Source organism: Lathamus discolor, chromosome 1, assembly GCF_037157495.1.
Source record: "Lathamus discolor isolate bLatDis1 chromosome 1, bLatDis1.hap1, whole genome shotgun sequence".
Taxonomy (NCBI): Eukaryota; Metazoa; Chordata; class Aves; order Psittaciformes; family Psittacidae; genus Lathamus; species Lathamus discolor.
Window position 1 is genome coordinate 30,978,250 of NC_088884.1, and position 24,669 is coordinate 31,002,918.

Sequence of the window (24,669 nt, forward strand, 5' to 3'; positions counted from 1 at the left end):
CGCTTTGCAGTGAGGCTGCATCTATAGCTGATGTGTCTGAGCTCATATTTGGCTGAAAACCCGTTTAGTCACACAATCATGTGGCTCAGTTGTAAATTTGCATTTTTATTATCTCAATTAGGAACCCAATATGAATACTCTGACACACCAAGGTGTAAGAAATGCAGGCAATAATGCTAGTTCATTGATAGTTTGAGAATCTTACCTTCTTATGCCTCTACTAAATTATTAATCACTTCGCAAATTCAAAAGCTGCCACATCAGACTTGGCAAGCCTACTTTAGAACTCATATGATTCCAGATGTGTACATTAGGTAGATGCCCAGTTATGTGTTCATTGTCTTTAACTGAATTTAAATATTGCATGGGAACTTGTGTCAATAAGTAATTTCTTTTTCCCTTAAAAAGTTACTGTGTAAATACATCACACATGAAGATATTTGTTCGTGATAAAGACACACTCTTGCTTCCTGTTGAATTCTGTGGTTTTCTTATTTTCTGGTTTAAAAAGGAAGTGGTTATCTAAATGGAAATGTTACAGAAAATGAAACTTTTTCTGCTATATTATTTCAGCTATGTTTGTGCAGTATAGTCAGTTGTGTATTTTGTGTTTTTATTGTTACCATCTCAACTCTATCATTCAGTGTCATATGTATTTTTTGTTTTGTTGCTAAGCCATAAATGTAATCTTTGAGATAAAATTTGTGTATACTATTTTTCAGTATGGAAGAGTCTAAATTTGGGGTTTTTTAAAATATTGTATTTTTAGTTACTAAAAGGCAAAGGATAGTGTTCTTTATTCCTCCATGCCATTTCTGACTGATTTTAGTATACCATTATACAAAAGTTATAATTTCATAATATTGAAAAGATGAAGATATACACATTATTTCTTTAGCATCTGTTTATATGTTATATATGTTTGTATGTTTTAGTATTTCTAAGGTTTATATGTTGTGTATTGCATATGAATTTTCATACTGTAGTTCGCTTTAATACTTTTCCATAATAATCAATACTAACAGCCTTTCAGATCTGTTACTCAACTATCACACGTAGGTTCCTAAGTATATTATGAATACCAGTCTCCTAACATTAATAGAATATTACAGTTTGCTGTTTCTGTGAACCTAGACTTCAGTGATACAAGTCAGATCGTGCCTACAAGCCTTATAGTAAGATTCCACAATGCTTCTGTATCATTAAATGAGTTATTTCATATATTGTTAACACTACAGCAATAGCAACATGCAGTTCACCAGAGGGTAGGTGTGCCGGTATTTACTAAGAACTTAAAGGTGTCACAGAGCCTATACTGGGCCTTGCCCTGGTGAGTACTTCCCCTTTATTGGTCCCCATGCTGATTCAGGTCTAGCCTTTGGCACTTCTTTGAATAAAATGGATTCTCTGTCCCTTCACTGGTTCTAGGAGGTGCTAGGCAAATAGATTAGACTAACTAGCTGTCTTTTATCTGGTTAAAATTAGATGAGATGAATCCTACTCCAGCTCTAGGTATGAAGAACCCCCCCTCACATGAGATTCCACTGCTCTCACGGCATCACAGGACAATTCACGTTTGAATAGACCTCAGGAGGTCTGTGATCCAATTTCCTGTTCAAGGCAGGGTCCACTAAGAGGTCAAACCAGATTATTCAGGATTTAATCCCATCTCATCTTGAAAGCCTTGAATTTAATATTGTAAGTAGGTAAAGAAGTATAAATACAAAGCTGATGCTTCTCATTGCCTAGTTCTAATTTTTTTCTATTTAATGTAGTTTACAGGAATCTGAGATCCAGCTGTTGCAAGAAGCCAAACATCTTAGTGTAGAACTGGAACAACAACAACATGAGCTGGAAAAAGCAGTACAGTTCCCTGAAGAATCCTTCAGTGAAGTTTTACAAATAAGGAAACAACTTCTTAGTCGCCAAAATGAATACAATGCTATTAAAGAAAGAGAATCTGACATTCAGTACAAGATAAAATGGTAGGTGATAGTAGTCAAACATTGCTATTTTTATCATAGGTCACCCAGAAAGACACTGACATAGAATATAGTTCAATCTCCTTCTCATCCTACATGAACACGTTTCTTGATAGCTGTTGTTAAATAAAGTGCCACAAACTTTCCCTAGAAACAGCAACATTTCTAGTGATGAATAAAACTACCCTGGTGTGAGATTTGTAGATAATTTTCATTTTAGAACATGCTATGGTATCCTTTGAAATGCTGCTTAAAATTTACTACATTGCATGTTTAATGTTTATTTAAGCAAAATTAACAGGAACAGTTCTAGTCTAGGACACCTTTTATACAGATGATTAAACTGTCTCAGAGACCTGGTGACTGGGATTTTATGGAAACAATGGCATAAATAGAGCCAACACTATTTTTAACATCAGAATGAGTATTCAAGTTTTTCTATTCAGGTACTTAAAGGAGGAGAAGTACTTGTATAGTTGCATGTTAGAAAAATGAGAAATTTGCTGTGAAAGAAGTGAATACTTGACATTTCTATAAAAGGAAAAAGTACAGAACAAGCTTGATATTGTATGTATTTTAAATATCTGCATATATGAGCGTATTGCACTTGAAGCTTTTGTAGTAAAATTACAAACAGTACTATTGCATTTATAAAAATAGGGAGATGAACTCATATTTTCATTTTGTGGGGTGCTTGCTGTTATTATCTGTCTTCAGTCCAGCTGTAGTGCAATTGGCGTGTAGAAATACAAAGAAATGATGTCAGCAGCTCAGCAGTTAAAGCTGTATTTCTGCAAGGAGAGCAGGGGCACTGTACTGACTGCAGAGAGCACATTTTCTTCTGGCAGTCTTTCCTTGCTTTTGGTTTTTTTTAGAGCCAAGTGTTTGCTCTAAGAGGGAAAGAAACTTGAGAAAGCAGCAAATTGGGAGTGGGAGAAATAAAGACACATGGAAAGCATCTGGAAAAAATTATTTGTTATGAGATAACTAAGCAACATGGTTTCCTGAAATAATTATTAAACACAGAATTTATTGCGATTTCCAAGCAGTCCAGAAATGAGCTCTTCAAAATATCATGGTTTTTACCCATTTGTGCTCATATCTCATGAACATTTTTCACTGAATTTGCATCACTTTTCCAAAAAATGATGGGGGTTTATATGTTTATATGGCTATTTATATGTTTATATGGTTACTTATATATTTATATGATTATTTACTTGTACTGTATTTTCTGCCTCAGGACAAAAAGATTTCTGTCCTACATATCACACAGTTTAGGCATTGTTTCAATTACCCTTGCACATTTCCTGCATTAGTTTTTATATATGAATTAAATATCCTATCTTGCAGACTAAAAAGTCACTGTTTTGGGTCAGTCATGCTGTGAAAAATTTTCTTTCATTTTAACAAGAAACTTCCTCTGTTTGGTGTTACGTATTGCATGAGATCAAAACCAGCTGTACAGTCTGACCAGAGGTCCATATGGCGCAGTATCTAACAGCAACCAAAAGTGCAGCCCCCAGACATTTGTAATTCAGGGATTTTATGAGCCAAATGTAGTTTTCTGTATTTAAGAGTCCTCAGTTGACCTCTCTTCCTTGTACTTCTTCTGTTTCCTCCTTAGTATATGGACTTCTGGCATTGCAACACACTGGGCAATGGGTTCCATAGATTAGCAGCACAAGAGGTGCCACCACCTTCATTTTTTGAACCTGACTCCTATCAGCTCCTGTCAATCAGCTTCATTTCATAACCTATAGTTCTTGTGCTGGATGAGACAGTGATCTTAATTTTCACTGCTACAGGATAGTTTGATTGATATATTTTGTACTCCCCTCCCCTTAATTTGTCAACTTTCTAAACTGAAGAGCTACAGATTATTTATTTGCTCCTTGCTTGGAATCTCTTTCATGCCAGGTAGTAGCATTGGGGTTTATGCATATTGTGCGTGTGGAGTGAGGAGGATGTGCCTTGGTTATGTGCGGACAATTTGTTTAGCAGGAGAGAAGATAGTGCTTTCCAGAAATGAGAGGGGGTTTAATGCTGAAGGAGTGTGGAATGAACAGGACTGTGAAGAACAGATGAGTGAATGTAGTGGGGAAATAGAAATGAGATATGAAGAAAACAGATAATGGATGTGAATACATGTTTATAAAGAGGAGATGGTTTTGGTGCCTGTGAAGGACAGTCAAAATGAATGTCCAGAATGGACTTGTGAAGTACAGTTCATCTAATAGTAACACTGATGTAAAATGAAGATCTATATGCCAGATAGTTTTATCTGTGAGCATGGGTGGTGTCACAGGCAGAAGGGAAGCTAAATCAAAGATATTATAAGTAAGTCTGCTGTTATGTAACTGCTTGGTTTCCTTCTTTCTCAAAAGGCTAGAAACTCATGCTCCAACCTTTTTTGGCCCTTAATCTCTCTGGAGCACAGTTTCCCTTGTTGTCCAACTGTGTTAATATGGTCCCAGCTGTGCTTGGCACTTACAAGTATACTTCTCTCTGGGAATTATGACTAATGGCTGTTTAGTCTGAAAACAAACATTGCTTATTTACCTTTACATGTATGGCAGGTGGGGATTATGGAAGGGAAAATCTTTCGAAGGGAATATCTGTGTCTCTTATTTATTGCTTTACCAATTTCTTAGAAGTCTTGGATCTTGTCTACACAGAAATACTGCTGAGCTGGGAGTGAGAGCAAGCTTCGGCAGATCTTTTGCTTCCATTTCTGTAAGCCTTTCTCTCTCTGAAGCATGTTTCTAGTCTCTGCTGCCTTTACTTCCTGCTTTTGCTTAGTACCCTTTTTGCACTCAGATTCAAATCTGACAACAGTAAACTTTTTTCTTGAAGAGTCATACAGATATACCATAACATCAGCAAAGTTATTTTTTGTCTTGAGGTTCTTTAGTATTTTATAGTCTCTTTCCCATATTTCATTTCCGGTCAGCTTGCCTCTGTAAACGATTTTTCCAGATCAGATAACTTCAACAGGTGAATGTGATATTTCACCTTCTGCTTTAACTCTTTATTTAAGCACTGTAGTATCAGCAGATTTTCAGGAATTCTGTGACTTTTTTCATAGCTTGAATAGGTACATGAGGTATTCAGAACCAGCTCTGATGCACTTCATCTGTCAGGGAAGTCACGCTGAGGGTGGCTTCATGGCTGTGGTGTGCCTCCTCTTCCAGTTTGTGTTTCTGCTCTGCTGTACTGGGTTCATTGCTAGTGTGTCTGCCTGAGTGTTCAGCAAGGAAGGGGAAGAGCAGTTGGAAGGATTTTACTGAGGTCATAAATTCTAGGTTCCTACCCCAAAGTCAGAGCTGACTCCACGAGTATTCTTCTTCTCCAAAACTGTGAGGCAAGTGTAATAAAGTAAAAAGAAAAATAGAGATCCCAGTTCAGTTCTGGTACAGCTGCATTCAGAGTCGTGAAGTTTCTCCATGTAACTGGGACTGAACAAGCCTTCATAAAGAAGAATATAGACCAAAAAATCAGATTAATGCAAGGAAAAGCTCAGTGTGATCACAAGGATTTGTTCTAGCTTGAGGAAACTTTTCATTTTAATGTCCATGTGAGGCTTACAGTCCTGGTTTGTGAGACCAAATAAAGAGCAGGGGTTTTTTATAAGGCAATAGTAACAACAGTTTATTATTGAGAAATAATAAATATATCGTCTAAATTAATTTATCATCTAAACCATATACCTTAAAGTGAGCAATTACATTGTAATGAAATTATCTATTACAAGAATTTGTGAGATTAAAGGTGCCTAATTCTTGAAAAGAATTTTTCTTTAAAGCCTGAGTCCAATCTACAGCCCTCACAGTCATTTGTGCAGGTAGCAAATCAGCTATTCGCTGAAGTAGCATGTGCTATTGCATGCAAGTCATGATTGCAAAACTGAGTTTGTCCTTGTAGAAGCATTGCAAATATGGAAAATTATTTCAATGCTTATAATTATTTCAGAGTTAGTCACCCAAGAAATAAAAAGTGAAATGTTAAGCTCTTGTCCATAGTTTTTCTAGTAAAGAATTCCAAGTCATAAGTAAAATGAATAGAGTTGCAGTTGATGTTGTTATCAGCTAGTCTTATGACTGCGTTTTCCAGTACATGCAAACTAATTACAGCTGAAAGCTTTGCAGAAATCTCATGCTGGCAGCTTATTGGCTGTGATATCTTCTACTTGTGGTCAGTAGCATTTTAGCTATGAGGTGCTGAGCATCTTCTATGGGTTCTTCAGCAATCCCAGCTATGTGTCAGAGTATCTGAAGGAATTTGCTTCCTTGCATTATGGGATTTGTAATGATAACAATGTCCTGGCTATTTTGTGAGCTAAGGACCTGAAATGAACCTCTGCTGACAACTACCGCTACATTTCTTAATCTCTCTGATTTAATCTTTTTATTTCTGTGTCAGTTTGCAGCTGTAGACATCTCTCAGGGAAAAGGCTGGAATGTATTTTTATTAATGGTCCAATTTTCTGAGTACTTTTTTTAACTCATTATATCTGCATCCATGATAGCTTTTCATGTACAGTAGTGCTATTAAGCTTCATGAAAATAAGTAAAGCAATGTGAGAAACATTTGTGAACATTAATGTTTAAACTTCAGGGTTTCATCTTTTTTTCATTATGTATGATGTTATAGGTATAATAATAATAATATTAAAGCCCACATGGTGTTGAAATATACACTTATCAGAGAAGGGCTATAAACCAATGGGAATTATAAATGCCTGATGCCACTTGCAGCTATTTGGTTTGTTCTTGTGATCGATGTCTATTTTATAGACAGTCAGGAGGCTGATGTCCATATATCACAGATTTCAAGATTTGAATGCTAAATGAAAAGACCAAATTTTCTCTGCTTACACTAAGCTTCTGTGTCTATATAGCTATTAAATTAGAAATTGAACTTAAATCTGTGAAGAATCTTATTTGATTTCTTAATCTGAGTTAATCATCCTGGTCTCCCTTTAGAGTCCACAGAGAGAAATATGCTATCTTCAGCCATTCATTTATCTCATCCTAAAATAGGCAAGTGGGATGTCAGATGACCTACCCTTTGGAGGTTCTTGTTTTCATCCCTGACAGTAAGGAAGCCTGGAGGTAATAGCACAAGGGCACCTAACTAATTGTTGAATGTGGGCAGCTGGACCAAATTCATTGCTCAAAAGAGAGAGATTTAGCTTTTTTCTTTTACCACCTTTTTCTTTTCAACTTTTCACTGTTTTGTGAGTGGAAGTAGTTGGTCTGCTTAAGGTAACTTGGTTACTTGGTGCTTGCTGTTAGTGTTGCCTTTGTTTATGTCACAGAAAATGAGGTGTTCAAATCGTTTTACTTTTGCTGGGTGGAAAAGCCTTTGTTGAGAAACTGGAATGGCTCCACAGGAATCTGTCCTCATGAGTGAGGAATTTGACAAAAAAAAAAGCCACTGTCAACTTTGCTCTCCCTTCTGGTTTTCGGGATTCTCTTTTGATCATCTGGCATGATATTAAAGAGGGCACAGCATGGACTGGTGACAGGCAATGCAGTATCTCTTTAATCAGTTTGCACAAGACTTACTTAATTTTTTGTGGCAGTCAGTTATGGGTATTTGTGCAAAGTGGAAATTCTTTGTAATTAGTGTGATTATGCCATTCCCAAGGACTTCAACTAGGAGTCCTGCCAGAATGTGTTGGGACTATGAATTATCCTTATTAATATATTTATGCATTTTGACAACCTGTTGGTAAGTGCAAGCATTGTGTTTGACCCACATGGCATTCCAATACAACACACTCAGTTGCAGCTTATGGGTGTGATACACAGGAGCAGACCAAAGCTGCCATCACAGAATTGAAGTAGCTCAGTTTTAAATGCAGTTTGATCCCTCTTATTGACTTTAAACAGTGGAACGTAAAACTAGTAGTTCCTGAGACACACTGCAGCAAAGAAGAAATCGCCTTATGGTGTTTCGTTAATTCATATGCACCTGCATTGTGTACCTCCAAAAATACCCCTGTGTCTTTCTTCACTCTTCTGTGCAATTTCTTAAGTTATAGATTATGCCATAGAATTTTTTCTTTTGTAAATAATTTTATCATTTGGGGGAGAAGACTGATCTATATTCAACCTTCTTCTTAGAAAGATTTTTTTTGCAAACTCATTCACTCCGTTGGTGTTCAAACACTCACATTCAAATTAGTTTTAGACTTAGCAGTCCCTGTAAGAGGAATATTTGTACTCTGCACATACAAATATGCATATGTGCAGTAAATCAGCAACATCTACCCTATGCCTTTATTTTCTCTTTGCTCTTCATCTCAGCCAGAGCTTGTTCTTCATTATCTTTTTATTTATTATTTTCTTATTACAACACCACCAACCCAAGTCTGTTTTTGACTGTTTTCTTTCCTTGATTGGAAAGACGTTGCCTGAGGCTTCCAGGTATGAGCTTTGCTTCTTTTGTTGGAGGACCAAAATAAAAGAAAAAAATTTAGGAGGTAGTGGGTTTGCACCTTGTGTCAGCACTGATAAAGAAATGAGCACAAGATCCTAGTGATGATCCTCTGTAAGGCTGGCTGCTAGGAGACTAATCTCTCTCCCATGACCACCTTGTGGTACCTGAACCACCACCATGAGAAGTCTTAGGCTGATGCTGAAAAGTTTCAGAGAAAAAAAGATATACCAACCAGCTGCCTCTCTTCAGTGTCTGCCACATTCAGAAGCAACTGTAGTAGTTGCTTTGCGTACATAAGTTGACTTCTGGGGCTGCCTAGGACTCCATGCATTGTTTGTAGCCCCAAGTGACACAGCTATTCCATGAAAGCCTGGTCCCTTCTCTTAATACTCCCCTTAATTAGTTATTTATTCTAACAGACTGTCCCAAGTCTCAAGGAGGCCTGACCAGCACATACATCAGCTGTAATTTCAAAACAAATTTAAGTGCCAAAGTTGATTCTTTGCTATATCTGGACATAGGATTTGGTGGTTCCACCTATTCCCCGGCTGCAATCTTTATAGCCTGAGACTCAGAAATATCAGCAGAGGTTCTAATTACATTGCGAGAACCTGCCTTCTTGTTCCAGCTCAATAGCACAATGACCTAATTAAGCTCAGTTTTGTTGTGATGACATGCAGACTGCTATAGCCCATTTATCTCCTGGAGGTGCAGGATTGTTCTGTACATGCACTGGGGATCTATCAGTGTATTTCTTCGCTAGGGCTAATGCCACAAAGAAGCTCCTGTTGTATGTCCAACAGGCTTGCTGGTTCAGCTCCACTTTTGTAGTCACTCCTTCATCTTTCTCAGAGCAGCATCACTAAAAACACACCCAGAATATCTAAGATCCTTTCTGTTTTTTCCTTTCCTCCTTCTTCCCTCCTTCGGCACCAGTCTGTATTGTTGCCTGAATTTAAATTGCAACATAGTTTTGGGTATAGATTAAGATCGCCATGGCTATTCAGTTTAGTTTTCTACTGTACCCCATTGAGTTAGTCTACGACTCTTTTCAGGATGTTTTTTCACAGGACCCTGTTGAAGTTTGAGGAGCTCCAGTTGCAGTTGTTTATAGTGTGAATGTGTGCATGAGCAATCACTCAAAGGAAGAAGAAAGTTTCTCACTAGCAGCTTCACTTTCTTTGGTGTGTGCTGGTTTTGTGGGTATTTATAACCCACCTCCTCTTTCTTTTTGCCTCCCTTCCATGTTTACATTTTGTTTTCTGAGGTTGGGATAAACTGTGGGTGTATCATGATAGTGTAAAGACAAGGGTGAATAAGGCATAAATGCATCTGCGCAAGAGGTGTTGAGACCAAGAATAATCAGGTTCAAATTTTAGATGTGCTTACTGTAGAAAAAGTCTGCATATGTACAACCTGTCTTTCAGGACTAGCAGTTACCAGTCAGCAGCCTTCCTTTAAATCTGGACACTTCTCAATTGCCCCTGATGATATTTCACCATAGATTTTAGTCTAACATGAGATAGGCTTCCAAACTTTTTTACTATGTACTATACTATAGTAAGATTTATTGTATTTCCAATATATTTAGTTTTGTTTTGATTTTCCTGTAGTTTGCAAGAAGAAAAAAGTCATTTGGAAAGTGAATATGCAAGAACTCCAAAACACAGGGTAAGTACAAAACATGAGCAAAGCCATGGTGTATGTTCTGTCAGCAAATATATGAAAATGTTTTCACAATGGGTAGCTCTGGAGTTTATTTAAAATCTGAAATACATAGAGTAAACATGAGGTAGACATTGTAGGAGAGCCTATATCATATCATTCAGGTTTGATAACTCTAGGGCAAGCGATGAATAGCTGATTCAGAAAAGATCTGCATCTTCTTAAGTTTACTCAAGAAAATTTTTTACTATATTCATCAAATGGATACTGCACGTAAAGGTAGGTACAGGTTTATGGTTCTGGGATCAGAGTATGGAGAATACATTTGCTGTCATAAATTCTGATGAATACATATGGTTTTGTTGGAGATAAAATTCTGCTGGTTATTGATAGCAGAAACACACATCTTGTTGAAAGATTATATTTCATACCTTGTTGTAAAAACTGTTATCACTGTTCAGTGTTAGTGAATCTGTAACACCGCAAGCTTGTAAAATTTAACAGGGAAAATAATGATAATCTTGTCTGTTACTTCATTTTTAAAGGGAACAGATAAGAAAATTAAACAGTTGAAAGAAAATTGTGAAGAGCTCTGCAAAGAAGTAAACCAAAGGAAAGCGGAAATTAATGCAATAAAGGAAGATGTTTCATCCAAGAAAAAGATGATGTTAATAGATAAGAAAGAAACGGAAAAGCTTCTGGAGAAGCAGGCTAATTTAAAAGTAACACAAAATTGTGTGCTTGTGTGTATGTGTTTATGGATGCATGCTTTGTCCAAGGAAACAGTTAATCTTCTGGATGCTGTTCTGTCATTCCAAATTCATTAGATGGCATTACATTATATATTACATCGTTTTTCAATATGCATGAAACATGCTGCTGTTCCATATCCATTATTATTCCTTTAGGAAATAATAGTCATGGTTTTGATTAAAAAATGGTGTGTTTGCTATGTTGTGTTGCTGTGGGCTGCTCTAACATATGCCCAGATCCAAGTTAATACAGATATATGCAGACAACTAAAAAACATACCCACGTCTTTGCCACTTTACATGGTATAGGTAACATAATCAGATGTATTAACAATAATCAAGTATAATTTTTATCTTGCAGACATAATGAAATCGTAACTATTAATGTTTAATTTCAGAAGTAGCAGCTATATTTCCCTGGGACAAACTGAAGTAATTCAAAATATATTTCCTGTTCATTTTTGCCGCAGTTGTAGGTGAATATTACTTCTATGAAATGTCAGCAGATTTTAATGCTATTAATTTACATTTTCTGTTTTGTCACTAGGATGAGCTAGTAAGGATCCTTGGTGTTCCAGTAAAACTTGGAAAAGAAGCTGAGAAAATAAATAGGAAGAAAAAGTATGCTTCTATAAATAATTATATATAGATAAATACATATGTGTGGCTTCTTTTCATCTGTTTGTTACTGAGATGACTGAGTATAGCTGTTGATTAAAATTAGGATCAGCATTTGAAAAAGCATCTATAATTCACTTGAAGTCCATGTGCTGCACTGAAAAACATAGTATATGAAGTGAAACATTGCACTTAAATATGCATGTGGAAATGTTAACCCCTACTCTTTTGTTGAAATATATCCACAGCAATGAAGAGAAGAAGAAAAAAGCCCTTGATGACCAAATAGGAGAGTTGAATAGTACCCTGAAAGCCATTGAAAAGAGGACTGAAGAAATTTTGCAAGAAAGAGAAGATATAAAGAAGGAATTGGATGAGAAAAAAATTTTGCTAGAAAGCAAAGAACAAGAATGCAGTACTTTGGCAAAATTACTAGAAATTAACAGAGAGAAAGAATTGGTGATCGTAGCAGAGAGGTTAGACACAAGCCATGTAGCATGTGTGAACAATTCTGTTTTCTCAAAGATCTCTCTTTTTTCCTGCTGTATTGCTTGTTTTCAAGTTTTGTGCTGCAACCAGTGTGGAATTGAAATTATCAGGCTTGGTTTTGACTTCAGAAATGTTTATATAAACTGCTGCAATCTAGGATCTGGCTTGAAGAACATCAGAAAACATTACCACTTGATAAAATGCAGGGAGAGTAGAACTGGATTCTGCTCTGAGAGGGTAATTTTTAAGAGGGTTTCTCTTTCCAGTGAAAAGATATTTGTTTTCTGTGTAACCCACAGAAAGTAAATTGAACAAGAAAAGGAATATGTCAGTATTTTAATTTTTCAAATGAGGATCATAGATTTCTGCACCCGCTCCTGAGTTTCAGTGGGGACCAGTTGCTCATCTCTTTAATATTGCCTTGATTTGTGAGCTTATATAACTTGTTAAAGTAAAATAAACTGTTGGGTTGATTGAAGGCTTCAAATGATTCCTTCTTTGCAGAGGAAGATGTATAGTTATAATCATGGCCATATGCTCAGCAACAATGCTTTTGACTTTAAAGTTTTGTATTAAAGGATAGTGGCACTTTAAATTGAAATGTTTAAGTGAAGCATACATGTAAATATTTCCTCATACGAAAAAAATGTGTTTTCTTCTTATAAGTAAAAGTTTCTCTGGAATTTCCAGCATATTGAGAACAGACTGTGAGACCTCACTGACATCATTAGGAATATTATCATTGGTTAAAGTTATAAAAATGCCATATTTTTAGGCAATTTGTGCCAGTAGTTTATGAGTTTACCTTGCTATTCAGCCATAATGATGCAGTTCTCAAAACCCCTTAAATTGATCATGTCTGCTTCCATTCATGTCTTGGTCAAGTTGCCTGTTTCTAAAATTCTGTGTCTATCTATACAGAGAGGCTCTGGAAAAGAATTTGAATAAACGTGACTTGGAGAAAAAAGAGCAAGCTGATATTCTCATTCACAAGCAAGCACAGAAGGACAGAGAGCTGAAAACCTTAAAAAAGATGGAGTTACAATTGAATAAGATTTTTGGTGCCTTGGAACAAGATAAGTCACAGCATAAAAGACTCAAATTAGAGGTCTGTATGAATGCATTGACCATAAGGATTCTAAATTTTCTTTTAAGAAATCTTCCAATGAAATCTTTTGACTGGTCCCAAAAGGCAGTTTAGGAGAAGACTGGAGTCTTACACATGTAAAATTGTCAAGAGTGTTGCTACAACTGAGAAAGAAATGCCTAGGTTCTCTGGCTGTGATAAAAATACTGCATCAAGATACATATGGATTATTCTTCAGAAGTGGAATTCGGGTTGGAGCATCCTATGAAGGAGAACTGGGAGATAATATGGGCACTGTGGTGTCATGTCTGCCTTTAAAGCATGGTGGAACTGTGGTCATTAATGATCAAAGTAATATAGTGATTTGCCCATAGACATCAAAGAAATTTGTATCAGAAAAATAGAGCTAAGTACTCACTGATTTCCAGATAATGAAATGATAAATCATAGAATCATAGAATAGTTAGGGTTGGAAAGGGCCTTAAGATCATCGAGTTTTCAACCCCCCTACCATGGGCAGGGACACATCACACGAAACCATGTCACCCAAGGCTCTGTCCAACCTGACCTTGAACACTGCCAGGGATGGAGCATTCGCAGCTTCCCTGGGCAACCCATTCCAATGCCTCACCACCCTTACAGTAAAGAATTTCTTCCTTATATCTAACCTGAACTCCCCCTGTTTCAGTTTGAACCCATTTCCCCTTGTCCTATCACTACAGCCCCTAATGAAGAGTCCCTCCCCAGCATCCCTATAGGCCCCCTTCAGGTACTGGAAGGCTGCTCTGAGGTCTCCATGCACCCTTCTCTTCTCCAGGCTGAACAGCCCCAACTTTCTCAGCCTGTCTTCATATGGGAGGTGCTCCAGTCCCCTGATCATCCTTGTGGCTTTCTCTGGACTTGTTCCAAATGTTTTAGATGTTTTTATCTTTTTAAAATTTGAAGGCCATTTGTACATTACTGCAAATAATTTATAACGTATTTAACTATAGTCCAGGAAACAGGAAACTAACACTATATAAATTTTGTATTAAAAAATATGAAATAATTCCCCATGTTCTCTTTTTTCCATTAAAATTTCACCTGCAGTTTCTCCTTGCATTACTATTTCACCCATTCCTCTTTCCACACCGATTTACTCTTTTCAGTTTCATTTTTGTCTTCTATTATGCTGATTTTAAAGGGCAGTCTCATTCCGCTTGTCTATTCAAAACATTTCCTTTCTTTTGCCTGTAAAAGTCTTTCTTAAATTTCTTTTTTTCTGTCTTTTTGGTATTCTCTTCCTCTCGTTACTGGTTCTTCCATTATCTTTCTTAAGCTTTTCGCCTGAACTAGCCCCGTTTAGTCTAAATTGTAAGTCAGTCTTATGAAATTAATCTTGCTTAGTCAAGTGAATAATTTTTCACCGAACTTGGTGTTTCCTACCTTGACACAGCACCCTTGAAATTTTTCTTGGTCCTCCTCAGCGATTCAGGGCAGAAAAAAAATCTTATTTATATCAGTGTGAAGTTTTTAACAATAACTATATGATATCAAAACTCATCCATACTTAGTTTTGCTGTTTAAACTCTAATCATTACTCAGTGATATTTAGTGGTTTTAAATATTAATATCTTTTTATCTCCCCTGAAATTCCTTTTGAATTCACATGTATTAATTACCAAGTAATATAAGCCCACTTAGGAGGAGGGAGGAAAGCTCTATAACTATACAAAAAGTTTCAGATAGAATTTCCTCAAATACTGATTAAAGGGCTGAGTCATTCCAGACTTTAATCTTAGAGCTCATACTGAGTTTCTGTTCAGCATGAGCTAAGAAAATCCAGGCAATGTTATTTATTCCTACTGAGGAAATATTCCTGGAGGGAGAACCAGGTTGTTCAAAGACATGTAATGCTAAAATCAAATGCCGTAATTCACTGACAGCTGTGGTTAGAATTCACAGTCCTAGGTGAGATCCAAACCCAACTCAACCCTTTCACACTGAAAAAGTGAGACCTGTAATAAGACATTCAATGTTTAAGTTGCATTGCGACGGATTCCCTCAGCACTAACACTAGGTTATCCTGCAGGCTTGTATGTGTCTTGCAGGTAGTATCATTATGAAGAGTGGTAGTAAGGGAATGCCAGTAGAGGAAAAAGTGGAATTCTAAGCAGAATTTTACTCCAGAATTTGCAGGATGCTACCCTAACACAAACAGGCCATGGCAATATAGTTGTTTTAGCCCATGCTCTGTGTTTCCTCTGATTCCTTTCGTGGCGTTTTTAGAATTGCAAATGTGAAATCACCACTTCTCTGCACAGTCAGTGCAAATGAAGTACTAGGTATGAAAGACTAGAGTGGCAAGCTTAATTCTGCTTGGTTTTGCCATCTTGAGACTGTTCAAATTTGGAAGACTTTTAAATAGTTAAAGTTTCTTTAACCATTTACATTTTACATTTATTTGTTAGGATTCCAAGTTTCACAAGAATGAATTGCTAGTAAAAAAATGTGATTGCAGAAGCAGCAGTACGTCAGTGTGCTTCCTCAAATTTCTCTTACTTTAAATCACGTGCTAAGTGCAGAATGACTGGTTTGTTGAAGAAGGAAATTACAGGAACACTTTCTTCAAATGTGTTTTTCTTCTTAATAAGTTGTGAAAGGTCAGCTATTGCTAAATGCCAACATTCTGTGTGAAAGAGAACTGGCCGCTCTGGCTGTTGCCAGCCTAGGGCAGAACTGCTGTTCGTCTCCATGCATGCCTTCAATTTGGTCAGGCCAGCACAGAGACAGCCAAAAGTGCCTAAGTTTAGTCATGTGTTATGTGAACAAAAGTCCTTAATGGATTAAAGATGTTTATATGAGCTTTCTACTTTTAGACTCAAGAATTTGATGATATCTTTAGAATCCCATCTTGAAAATGTAGAAATGCCTACTTAGAGACACTACAGCCTTTTTACACAGCAGTTGTAATTAATATATATATTACACAGAAAAGCCATGTTTGCTGTCTTGACAAGAGTGAAAGTAACTTGCTTAGAGTAAGTTTTACTGACATTTTAGCAAACCTAAGTCAAATCAAATCTCAGACTTGGCAGCTGAAACTAAAATAACTCCACAGATTGACCTTTACTGTGCCTCTTGTTTTGCTTTCCGTTAATGCAAGAGAACATCTAATTTTATATTATCACAGAAGGGAAAACTACAACTGCAAAACATCTCATTATCTATATTGAGGTATAGTGTTTTATACTCTAACATCTGGTTGAGATCTGAGAGATACTACAACATTTCATATATTATCTTTGAATAGCTTCCAGATGTGTTGTTGAGTGTCATTTATTCCCACCTATGTGAATTACAGGTTTTCAATTACAGACAGGCAACATATGCCTGCATAGTTAATCTGCTGTATCTCTTACTTATAACTGCAAAGAATCTTGAAGTTTGAAGTTAATGACTCTGGGGCCAATGCAACTTTTGCCTTACAAGTTACATCGTGCAAATATTTGTAATGGGATTGTTCATACATATTTTAGTCAGAAGGTAGTTTCTAAGGTGTCTTCCTTCATCACTTGTGATCGAATAAACAAATTTTTCTATAAAGTACAAGAAAAAACTAGTACAAAACTGTTTGTTTTGTTAGTTTTGACTTCCTAGAGCCTAACAAGGAAACAGGAAAATCCTACTTAATGAAAAGCAAAAAATATGAGAACAAATCTACACAGACGTGAAATATTGTTTTCAAATCAGTAGTAGATCTATTTTGGTTTTCCTTCAGTAAGGTGAGAATTTAACTCTGAAAATCCTCTGTGAATTTAGAAGGTGACATCTTTAATGGTCTCTCTTGGTGACTGTTACCTTTTTAATGAGTTTAGTTGCTCAAAAAACATAGCCCTTAGAAATTCAGTAGTTAAACTGGGCTTTGTGAAGATTGCTGTTTATAGTTAAATTCTCAAAAGAAAATCTTGAGAAGCATGGATATGTTGCTGAGGAACTCCACTCAATGAAGAACTCTTGGACTAGGTATTGTAAGACAGAAAATTCAGTTCTTAATTTGTGTAACTACTTCAAATATATTATCTGCAGTTTATACTTTCACATCTTTTGTTTGCATCACTCAATGTGCTTGGTTTATTTCTGTAGGCAGAAGCTATTGCTAAAAGTAGTGGATTATTATTAGAAAGACGACAAGAACTGCAGAAAGAAGTTGAAGTGATCAAGAGAAGTTTAATAGAACAGGTGCTGAGTTCTGCTTTCTCATGCTTTTTCACTGTTACAGTTGCTTTTCAATCATGAGAGTAAAGGGACTGTCTGAAGAAAAAAATTATGGGAGTTTCTAGGTGCAGCTTTCCAGTGATAAAACATGTGCTGTCTTTGAATTCGCTAGCATTATCAGGTGGGATTCAGCTTGTGTTTGAATACACATATGTTCTGTATCTACATGTCACTATTTGTGTATGTGGTATGTACCTAATGTGCCATGATAGTAACAATCTAGTCCTGTAGTCAGTGAAGCCTAAGAAGCCATTCATTCACCTTCTAAAGAGGTTAACCTCCACTGGGTAGAACAGATAGCTTTTTAGAGTTCATTGAATCTCTAACAACTTTAGGCATCTGAATACTTTGCTCCATTTTAACTGTCTAAATTTGGTCTCTTAATGTGAAAGCTCAGTCAGTGTCTTCCATTGTGCAGTGTGGACATGTCAAGACCTGACAGTAAAATCTTTTAAAGATTATATGGCCACAAGAAACCTTTCTGCCCAACGAATAATAGCTGAAAGACATGCTAGACTGAGGAACAGGAATGCTTCTAGGTGATAAAATATTTGGACATGTTATTAAAAGGACTGTGCATGGCGGTCCAGCTGTAATTCTAAAGCAGTTTGGTTTGTGTTGGGTTGGGTTGGGGTTATTTTTTTAAATCCACATAGTCTGTATACATGTTCACTTTACAGATAAACCCAAAGTACTCCGATTTTGGGTTTGCCAACGATGATGCATCAATGCATAAGGAATTTAACTTAATTTTCTTTAGGAAACTATATCAGGTATGGATGCCCGTGTGTTACAAGAATGCATTGCTGAAGAAGGCTTGCTTTACAAAGAGCTGGAAAAAAGCAGAAAAGAGTTATCCAGACTTGCACATCTGATTTGGCTCAAAGTTGAAGAGAGAGAACAGAAATCTAGGGATGTTCAGAAAGTCCAGGTAAAAATCTACCTATCTCATATAATAGGAAGACTTTTCAAAAGTAAAAGCTGGTATAAGAAGAAATAACATTACTGGTGAGGGCATCCTTATGGACTCTCATTTCTCACTTTGAAGTTCCATCACAACACGAGAAGCTCACTTTCATCGTCAATTTACAGCGCAGGGCAACAGTATATTAAAATATCACACCACAGTTGAAACAAGGTATTTGAAAGGATATTTTCTTTCAAGCCTATGGAGTAAAATGAACAATTTTGAAAGAAAGAGGCAGGAAAGCAGAGAGCCTCAACTGAAATTCTCAGAAGTACACGTGTGTTTTATTTTACAGACATACTGCCATTGGAAGATAAAGATAATTGCTACTCAGTCCAAGGACAGGAAGTAATTTTTATTTTCCTGTTACATTTCAAAGTATAAATCATTATATTAATTTTTAAAAAGAGGCAAATAAGCCTTTTCTTACTGAGCAGTCATTGTGTTTGCTGGTTTGTTGCCTGCATTTTTCTGGCTTTACCATATATGTGCTGTAAATATGCACAGTATACATTAAATGCCGAGTGGCTATAAGGGAACAAACTACTCATGCTTCCACAACGTATGTCTGTATTCAAACAAGTTAGATAAGGTACCCTCCTAGCACCTTAGGCATCTTTGACTGTCTATAAAAATAGAATAAGCAAACATGTCATGCTTTGTTCCTTCAATAAAAGTCCATAAAAGGATAACAAATATAAATAAACAATACAAATTAATCAACACACAGACATGCCCAGAGCTGCAGCCCAGCATCCAGCAGCTTTTTCTAATGCCAGCCTCCTCCTCCTCCTGATATGAGTGGGAAGAGAGAAAAGACCTGTCCATAGATGGTTAATGATACAAGCTATTAAGGACTCAATACAACTGAAATCAAAAGGTCCAGAGCCCTAACAGAATGAGAATGTGTCATTCTACTCAAGCATCAGTGCTTGTTTAAAAGCCAGAAAAGAGTAAAATAAAATTTATTTGAGAAGTGGTGCATATGCCAAATAATTACACAGCGATGGAACTGAGAGGAAACAGTAGAACTCGAGATATAAGGGACCAATCTTTCTAAGATGCAGCATCAAATTATCTACATTAACTTTTGTTGTAAGCTTAATGTACATAGGAAAAGTGTGGTCTTTAATGTTGTTGCAATAAAAGCATTAAATTATAATTGGAATAAATTCTTAGAATATTCTCATCTCAATATATTTTCCTTGACTGGTTTTACAGTGGTTTATTAGTACCTGTTCTGAGCTATTCTGAGTCATTTCTTTGAAGACATTTCTTTGATATATCTAAAGTGCTCACTGAATTCTATTTAAATTTCAGATACAACTCCAAAATGTTATTAAAGAATTAAAAAGAAAGAATCTTGAGATAAAAGAGTTTGAAAAGAGGGGAAGAAAAATCCAAAAAGAGTAAGAGAATAATAATAACAACACATTAGCTAAAAAATGTAGTTTAATGCAATTTTTATCCAAGCAGTGTATGCATAAAATTCTAATAATTATTTCTTTCACATTTGTCATTTCTTCAGACTCCAAGGACTTGCTAAAATAAATGAGGCTGTTCAAAATGAAAGGAGTAAATGTATAGATTTGGTGCATGCTGCTCATCAGAAAGCAAATGAAATTAAAAAACGGGTAAAATTGATAGAAAATGAAATAGAAAATTTAAGGAATACTCTTATAACCAAGGAAAGGTGAGTTTAAGTAAGCTGTAGGTCACATTTGCAGAAATGTAAGATTAGAAAGAATCTTGAGAGATAATCTAGTCTAACTTCAACTATACTTTTATCATGCTTGATAGTCATTATCCTGATTTCTAAAACCTGATTCAAACAAAGGCATTCAGCAACACCCTTACATAATCTAATTTCTGGTCACCCTAACACTTCACAATTAGCTCGGGCATCACTGCATGGCACAAAACATGTCTGAAGTTTGTCTGGCTACTCATCCTTTGAAAGGATAAAGTGTCACCGCATTTCTTTTGGTCACAGTTCTTGTGAGCCTCTAGAATCTGCATTAGCATGCTCTTTCATTCAATATCAACAATACTGTTGTAGTCACACTTTCTACCCTTAGAAAAAAAGAGGTCCAACGTATATACAATTCCACAGTGGACTGGTGCATGATCCTATTAGATGAGTCACTACCTAGTAATTCAACTGTGTAATTACTAAATTAAAACAAACTGGGTCTCTTGGTTCAAACTCAAATTGAAGTTTATTGGAAAACATTTATTTCAAATAAAATGAAACATGGTTTCAATTTCCAGGCAATCCTAGTCAAACTAAGCATTCACAACAAAGGGGATGAGGCAGACAAGTGGTGCTTGTGGCTCTAATTTTTTCCTAGACCATTATTTAGTGGGGATAATCTTTCTGCCATCTTTTTGTCATCCTAGTGATGATATTCTGCAATATAGGCAGAATGACAACGTCTCTGAAATCGGTAGCTGGGAAACTACAAAGGTAATGGAGAGTTAGCTGTGTATAGAAAACAGCACAGACAAAACTGAGTAGCTCAAAAATAACTTGATTTTCCCAAAACTTTGTCTTTTGGTGCCACAAATTTGCACAACTGGACCAAAGAATGCATTCAGGTTACAGTCACTCAAAGCATATGGCGAATCTCCAAGTAGGTTGATCTCAAAGTCATGCTGGGGGTAGCTAAAAACGAACTGGAATGTCAGTGGTTTAAGTGATTTTGCCATGATGCTGACATTTTGTGGAATAATTTTTGAGTCCTTCCCAGTCAATTTCTGATGAAAGGAGGAAAAAAGACTAAGAAGGCAGATCTGTATTGTCTAGATACCAGACATATCTAATTATAGATGACCCTACTCTGGTCTAACAGTCATTTTGATCTCTGCAAATCTAGATTTAAAAATAGCAAGAGGTACTGAATTTTTAGTAATGGAAGTGCCTATGGAAAAAAGAATTTAATCCCAGTAAGAGACTTTAGTATCACAGCATCACTGACTTGTCTGCAGTCTGCACAATTTTGAGGACAGATAGAGTATCAGTCCAAATAAGATGAAGGTTTATCAGAAGATATTTAATAACACCTCTTTACTACTGTCATGCTTCTTGCTTTACAAAAGTTTAATTCAATTTAGCAACACCATGTGGAAACTCAGAAGTGTTACACACATGGGGAAATGAACCAGAAAACAGCTCACTGCTCTTTATGTGGTGATGCAGCAATTTAACGATGGAGCCCATGAGGGGAGGTGGATATTTCGTCTGCAGCTCTGTATCTTAAGGGAAGACTATGCTTCTCCTTTCACTACCTCTTTTGTATGTTGACACAAATTCCTAATGTAGATAAATAGTATCTTGATCAAGAAGTGATACTTACCACAGATTAAATGCAGTAGCTCTAACTTCCATGTTGTAAGAAAATGAACAATCTGTATAGCAACAAGAATCTGTATTTTAAGTGAGGATGGCAACCAAGGTTGCTAGAAATGATGCATTCTGTTCTTCAGTTTTGTGGTTTTTTAGTACGATCTTGTCATGAACCTTTCATTATGATTTTATCTCATCTGTCAGACAGGGAAACCAACTATTTTCTTTCTTGTGTGCATGTTGTGATACATTCGTTTATAAACTTGGAGAGCTTTGAATTACAACCACAAAATTATTTACATATTGATGTCTCATTAAATAGAATGGCAGGATTTCTACACATTAAGACTTTGCATCACATTTTATGCTTCTGCTCTTGAACTTTGTTTCTTATGGCCCTTTGGGCTACCCAGTAGAGAAGAGATGTAGTGCAGTGCACCATTTGTAGCATTTTACTTGGGCCATAATCCAGTTCTCTTCAAGCTGTAAGGAGCTTGGAGAAAGAAGCTATTCTCAGAGAGACTTTCTAATTCTTGTAATGCATCTGTGAAGCAGACTGACATAGAAGATCCTTTGTGTATTTGAGGAATTAGTTTAAGCTCTGCTTTTAATGGCTGAAATTGCTTTCAAATCGAAAGGGCTAAAAACTTTCCTGCCTTTATGTTATGTTATGTTAAAGAAAATTGCAGAAACAACAGCTGAAGAATACAAACAATATAGCGATTATAGACAGTCTCAAAAGTGATTGCCTCAAAATTGTACAAGCCATGCAAGAGATGAAAGAGAAGAAAGAGCAGCGGTATTTGGTTCTTGAGAGACTTACCAATACAGTCGCCCAAATTGAAGAGGAGATTGTGCAGCTACACAAAAGATATGAAAGAGCTTTCCAGCAACAAAATGAGAGGTATTCGTAGCAATTTGATATAATGTGCTGTTTAATTTTGACATTCATGAAGCAACAGCTTATGAGCACTCCTAGTTAGGGATACTGAAAGATTATGAAAGCCTCAATATGCTTCCCTAAGCAGTCTGCCTCGGTGCAGTGTCAGTGCTGCTCTGTGTCACACAGATGATGGTTCTCCATTGCTGATGATGTTCACACTTCAGATCTACTGTTAAAAACATATGGTGGCTTGACTGCTGAATGTCTTGAGAACTTGTAGGCTCCTGCTTTATATCTTACCTTTGTACACAGGTAATATATAAAAATGCAGAAGATGTAAAGCTCCCTGATTCATTTAATCCATCTTTTAAATGAATGCTGTGGAAGGCCAGCAGAGTTTTTAGAATTATATGAGAGACTAGAGTAACCTCTGCAATGGTTTGTTCTCTGATCTTCACGCTGTAATGATTTTGTTACCTATTCAAAAGGTTAATGTGATATTAAAGTAGCATTTGTAAAAGGTTTGTATGTTATCCCAGATTATTACTATTGTCCCGAGTCACCGCTTCTGTTCTTGGATGGAATACACTGAATATGAGTCACACAATTTTTAAACTTTACCTTTTCATTTGGGGCTTATTCCAGGGGTCTTCTTCTCAGAGACCGGGAAGAAGAACTATGCATTTTATATGAAAGGATACACACACAAGAGATGCTGCGTAGAAATGGAGATCTCGAGATTCAAGTTATGGATGAAAAGATCAAATTTCTGAAGGTGAAGGTAGATGAGAAGAAGAGAGAGATTGAATCATTGCTCAGAACACTCCCAGTACAGAAAGCCCTGGATGCACAGCTGGTGATGCTTCAGATACAGGTTGGTGGGAAAGCAAGTTTTGGTTTTGGCTTGTATTGTTCTTTATTTTAAAACTTCAGGTAATTTCCCAGGGAAATGTGCGTGGATTGACGAGGTTTATTTAAACAGATAGTTCAGTAATAGACCTGTCTAGTAAAACTTGTCTGTGACAGGCTGATGCACTTTGTTATGCACATAAGCATTCCAAACGGAATCTCAGCTAACCCTCCCCATAGCATGAAATGTCAGTGTGACTAAGCTGGAGAATGGGAGTCATGGGGAAAAAATGGCCATGTAGATAAAGTCTGCTAAAACTGTATTGATGGGGGTAGGTGGAAGGGGTGGGAGATATACTTAGTCCTTCAATTCCTAAAATAATAACTCAATTCACACTTGACCCTGAGCCTACTCTGGAAACTCTGCTGCCTACAATGATATAATCCGCATAGATTTTCTTCTCCACAAAAACAGTGTAAGTTTTAGTTCTAGTTACAAAATGACATTAAACAACTAGCAAACTGCAGTGTTCGGGACATTCTTTCCTTGCTTTCTGAAATGGCTCATTTACTTCTGACCTTATCTCCAGATGGTAATTTTTTCCATACATACTCTGTTAGTGCCTGCACAAAATCGTAAATTAGGGTGTACATCGCCTTTCGTAATGGCATCGATGGGAGCTGTGACTCACTGTTAAATAGTGCTTGCACTATCCTGCTGCTTCTGGGAAGCTGTATGCTCTGCTAAGAGACTAAAATGTTGCACGTTACCTTACGCAAAATCATACCACAAAGGACTTTACAGTGCTGTTACAGATTGAGATGAGGAATCGAATGAGCATGAAAAATAGACAATAGACAAAAGAAAAAGTGCCATGTTTTCAGGTGAGATTTGGAAAGAGACTGGGAGTCACTGAGCACTGAGTCACACAGTGCAGGTGATTTCTGTGAAGTAAGTCAATCACAAAGCTTTGCTTTTTCTGTTCTGCTTTTCTAAGTCTTTCCCCTTAGTGATGATGGTTCATGTGAAGCCTAAAACCACTGTTAAAGGAATGTTATTGTTACAGGTGCTTTTAATCTTTCTGTGACATTGAAATAAAATTAAAAAGCAGGAAAATACAGATTGGTGTGATATTACAGATGGAATAGTCTTCATAAATGTTCCCAAATCAGAGATTTTCCAGTGAACAATGGCAAATAACCAGTTAACCAGCTTTCAAAATGTAACTAGGTGCTGTAGGTACTGAATATATTACATGGTTCAAAGCGGCCATTAACCCAGCCATCTCCTTATGCTCAACTGTTCTAGCATTTATACTCTTCCTCC

General features: G+C 36.5%; 1 protein-coding gene across 4 annotated transcripts in view; it reads left to right on the forward strand.

Annotated features, from left to right (window-relative positions):
* CCDC146 (coiled-coil domain containing 146) overlaps positions 1-24,669 on the forward strand; it is a 69,790-nt gene that overhangs the window by 35,603 nt on the left and 9,518 nt on the right. For 2 of the 4 annotated variants that reach the window (XM_065666747.1, XM_065666763.1), the window contains 12 exons: positions 1,776-1,985; positions 10,043-10,100; positions 10,640-10,816; positions 11,394-11,467; positions 11,713-11,940; positions 12,875-13,061; positions 17,166-17,261; positions 18,058-18,228; positions 19,585-19,673; positions 19,793-19,957; positions 22,290-22,514; positions 23,139-23,367. In XM_065666747.1, coding sequence (XP_065522819.1) covers positions 1,776-1,985; positions 10,043-10,100; positions 10,640-10,816; positions 11,394-11,467; positions 11,713-11,940; positions 12,875-13,061; positions 17,166-17,261; positions 18,058-18,228; positions 19,585-19,673; positions 19,793-19,957; positions 22,290-22,514; positions 23,139-23,367 — 1,909 coding nt within the window. The remainder of the gene's footprint in view (positions 1-1,775; positions 1,986-10,042; positions 10,101-10,639; positions 10,817-11,393; positions 11,468-11,712; positions 11,941-12,874; positions 13,062-17,165; positions 17,262-18,057; positions 18,229-19,584; positions 19,674-19,792; positions 19,958-22,289; positions 22,515-23,138; positions 23,368-24,669) is intronic. The other 2 variants (XM_065666755.1, XM_065666774.1) reach the window with 2 other exon arrangements.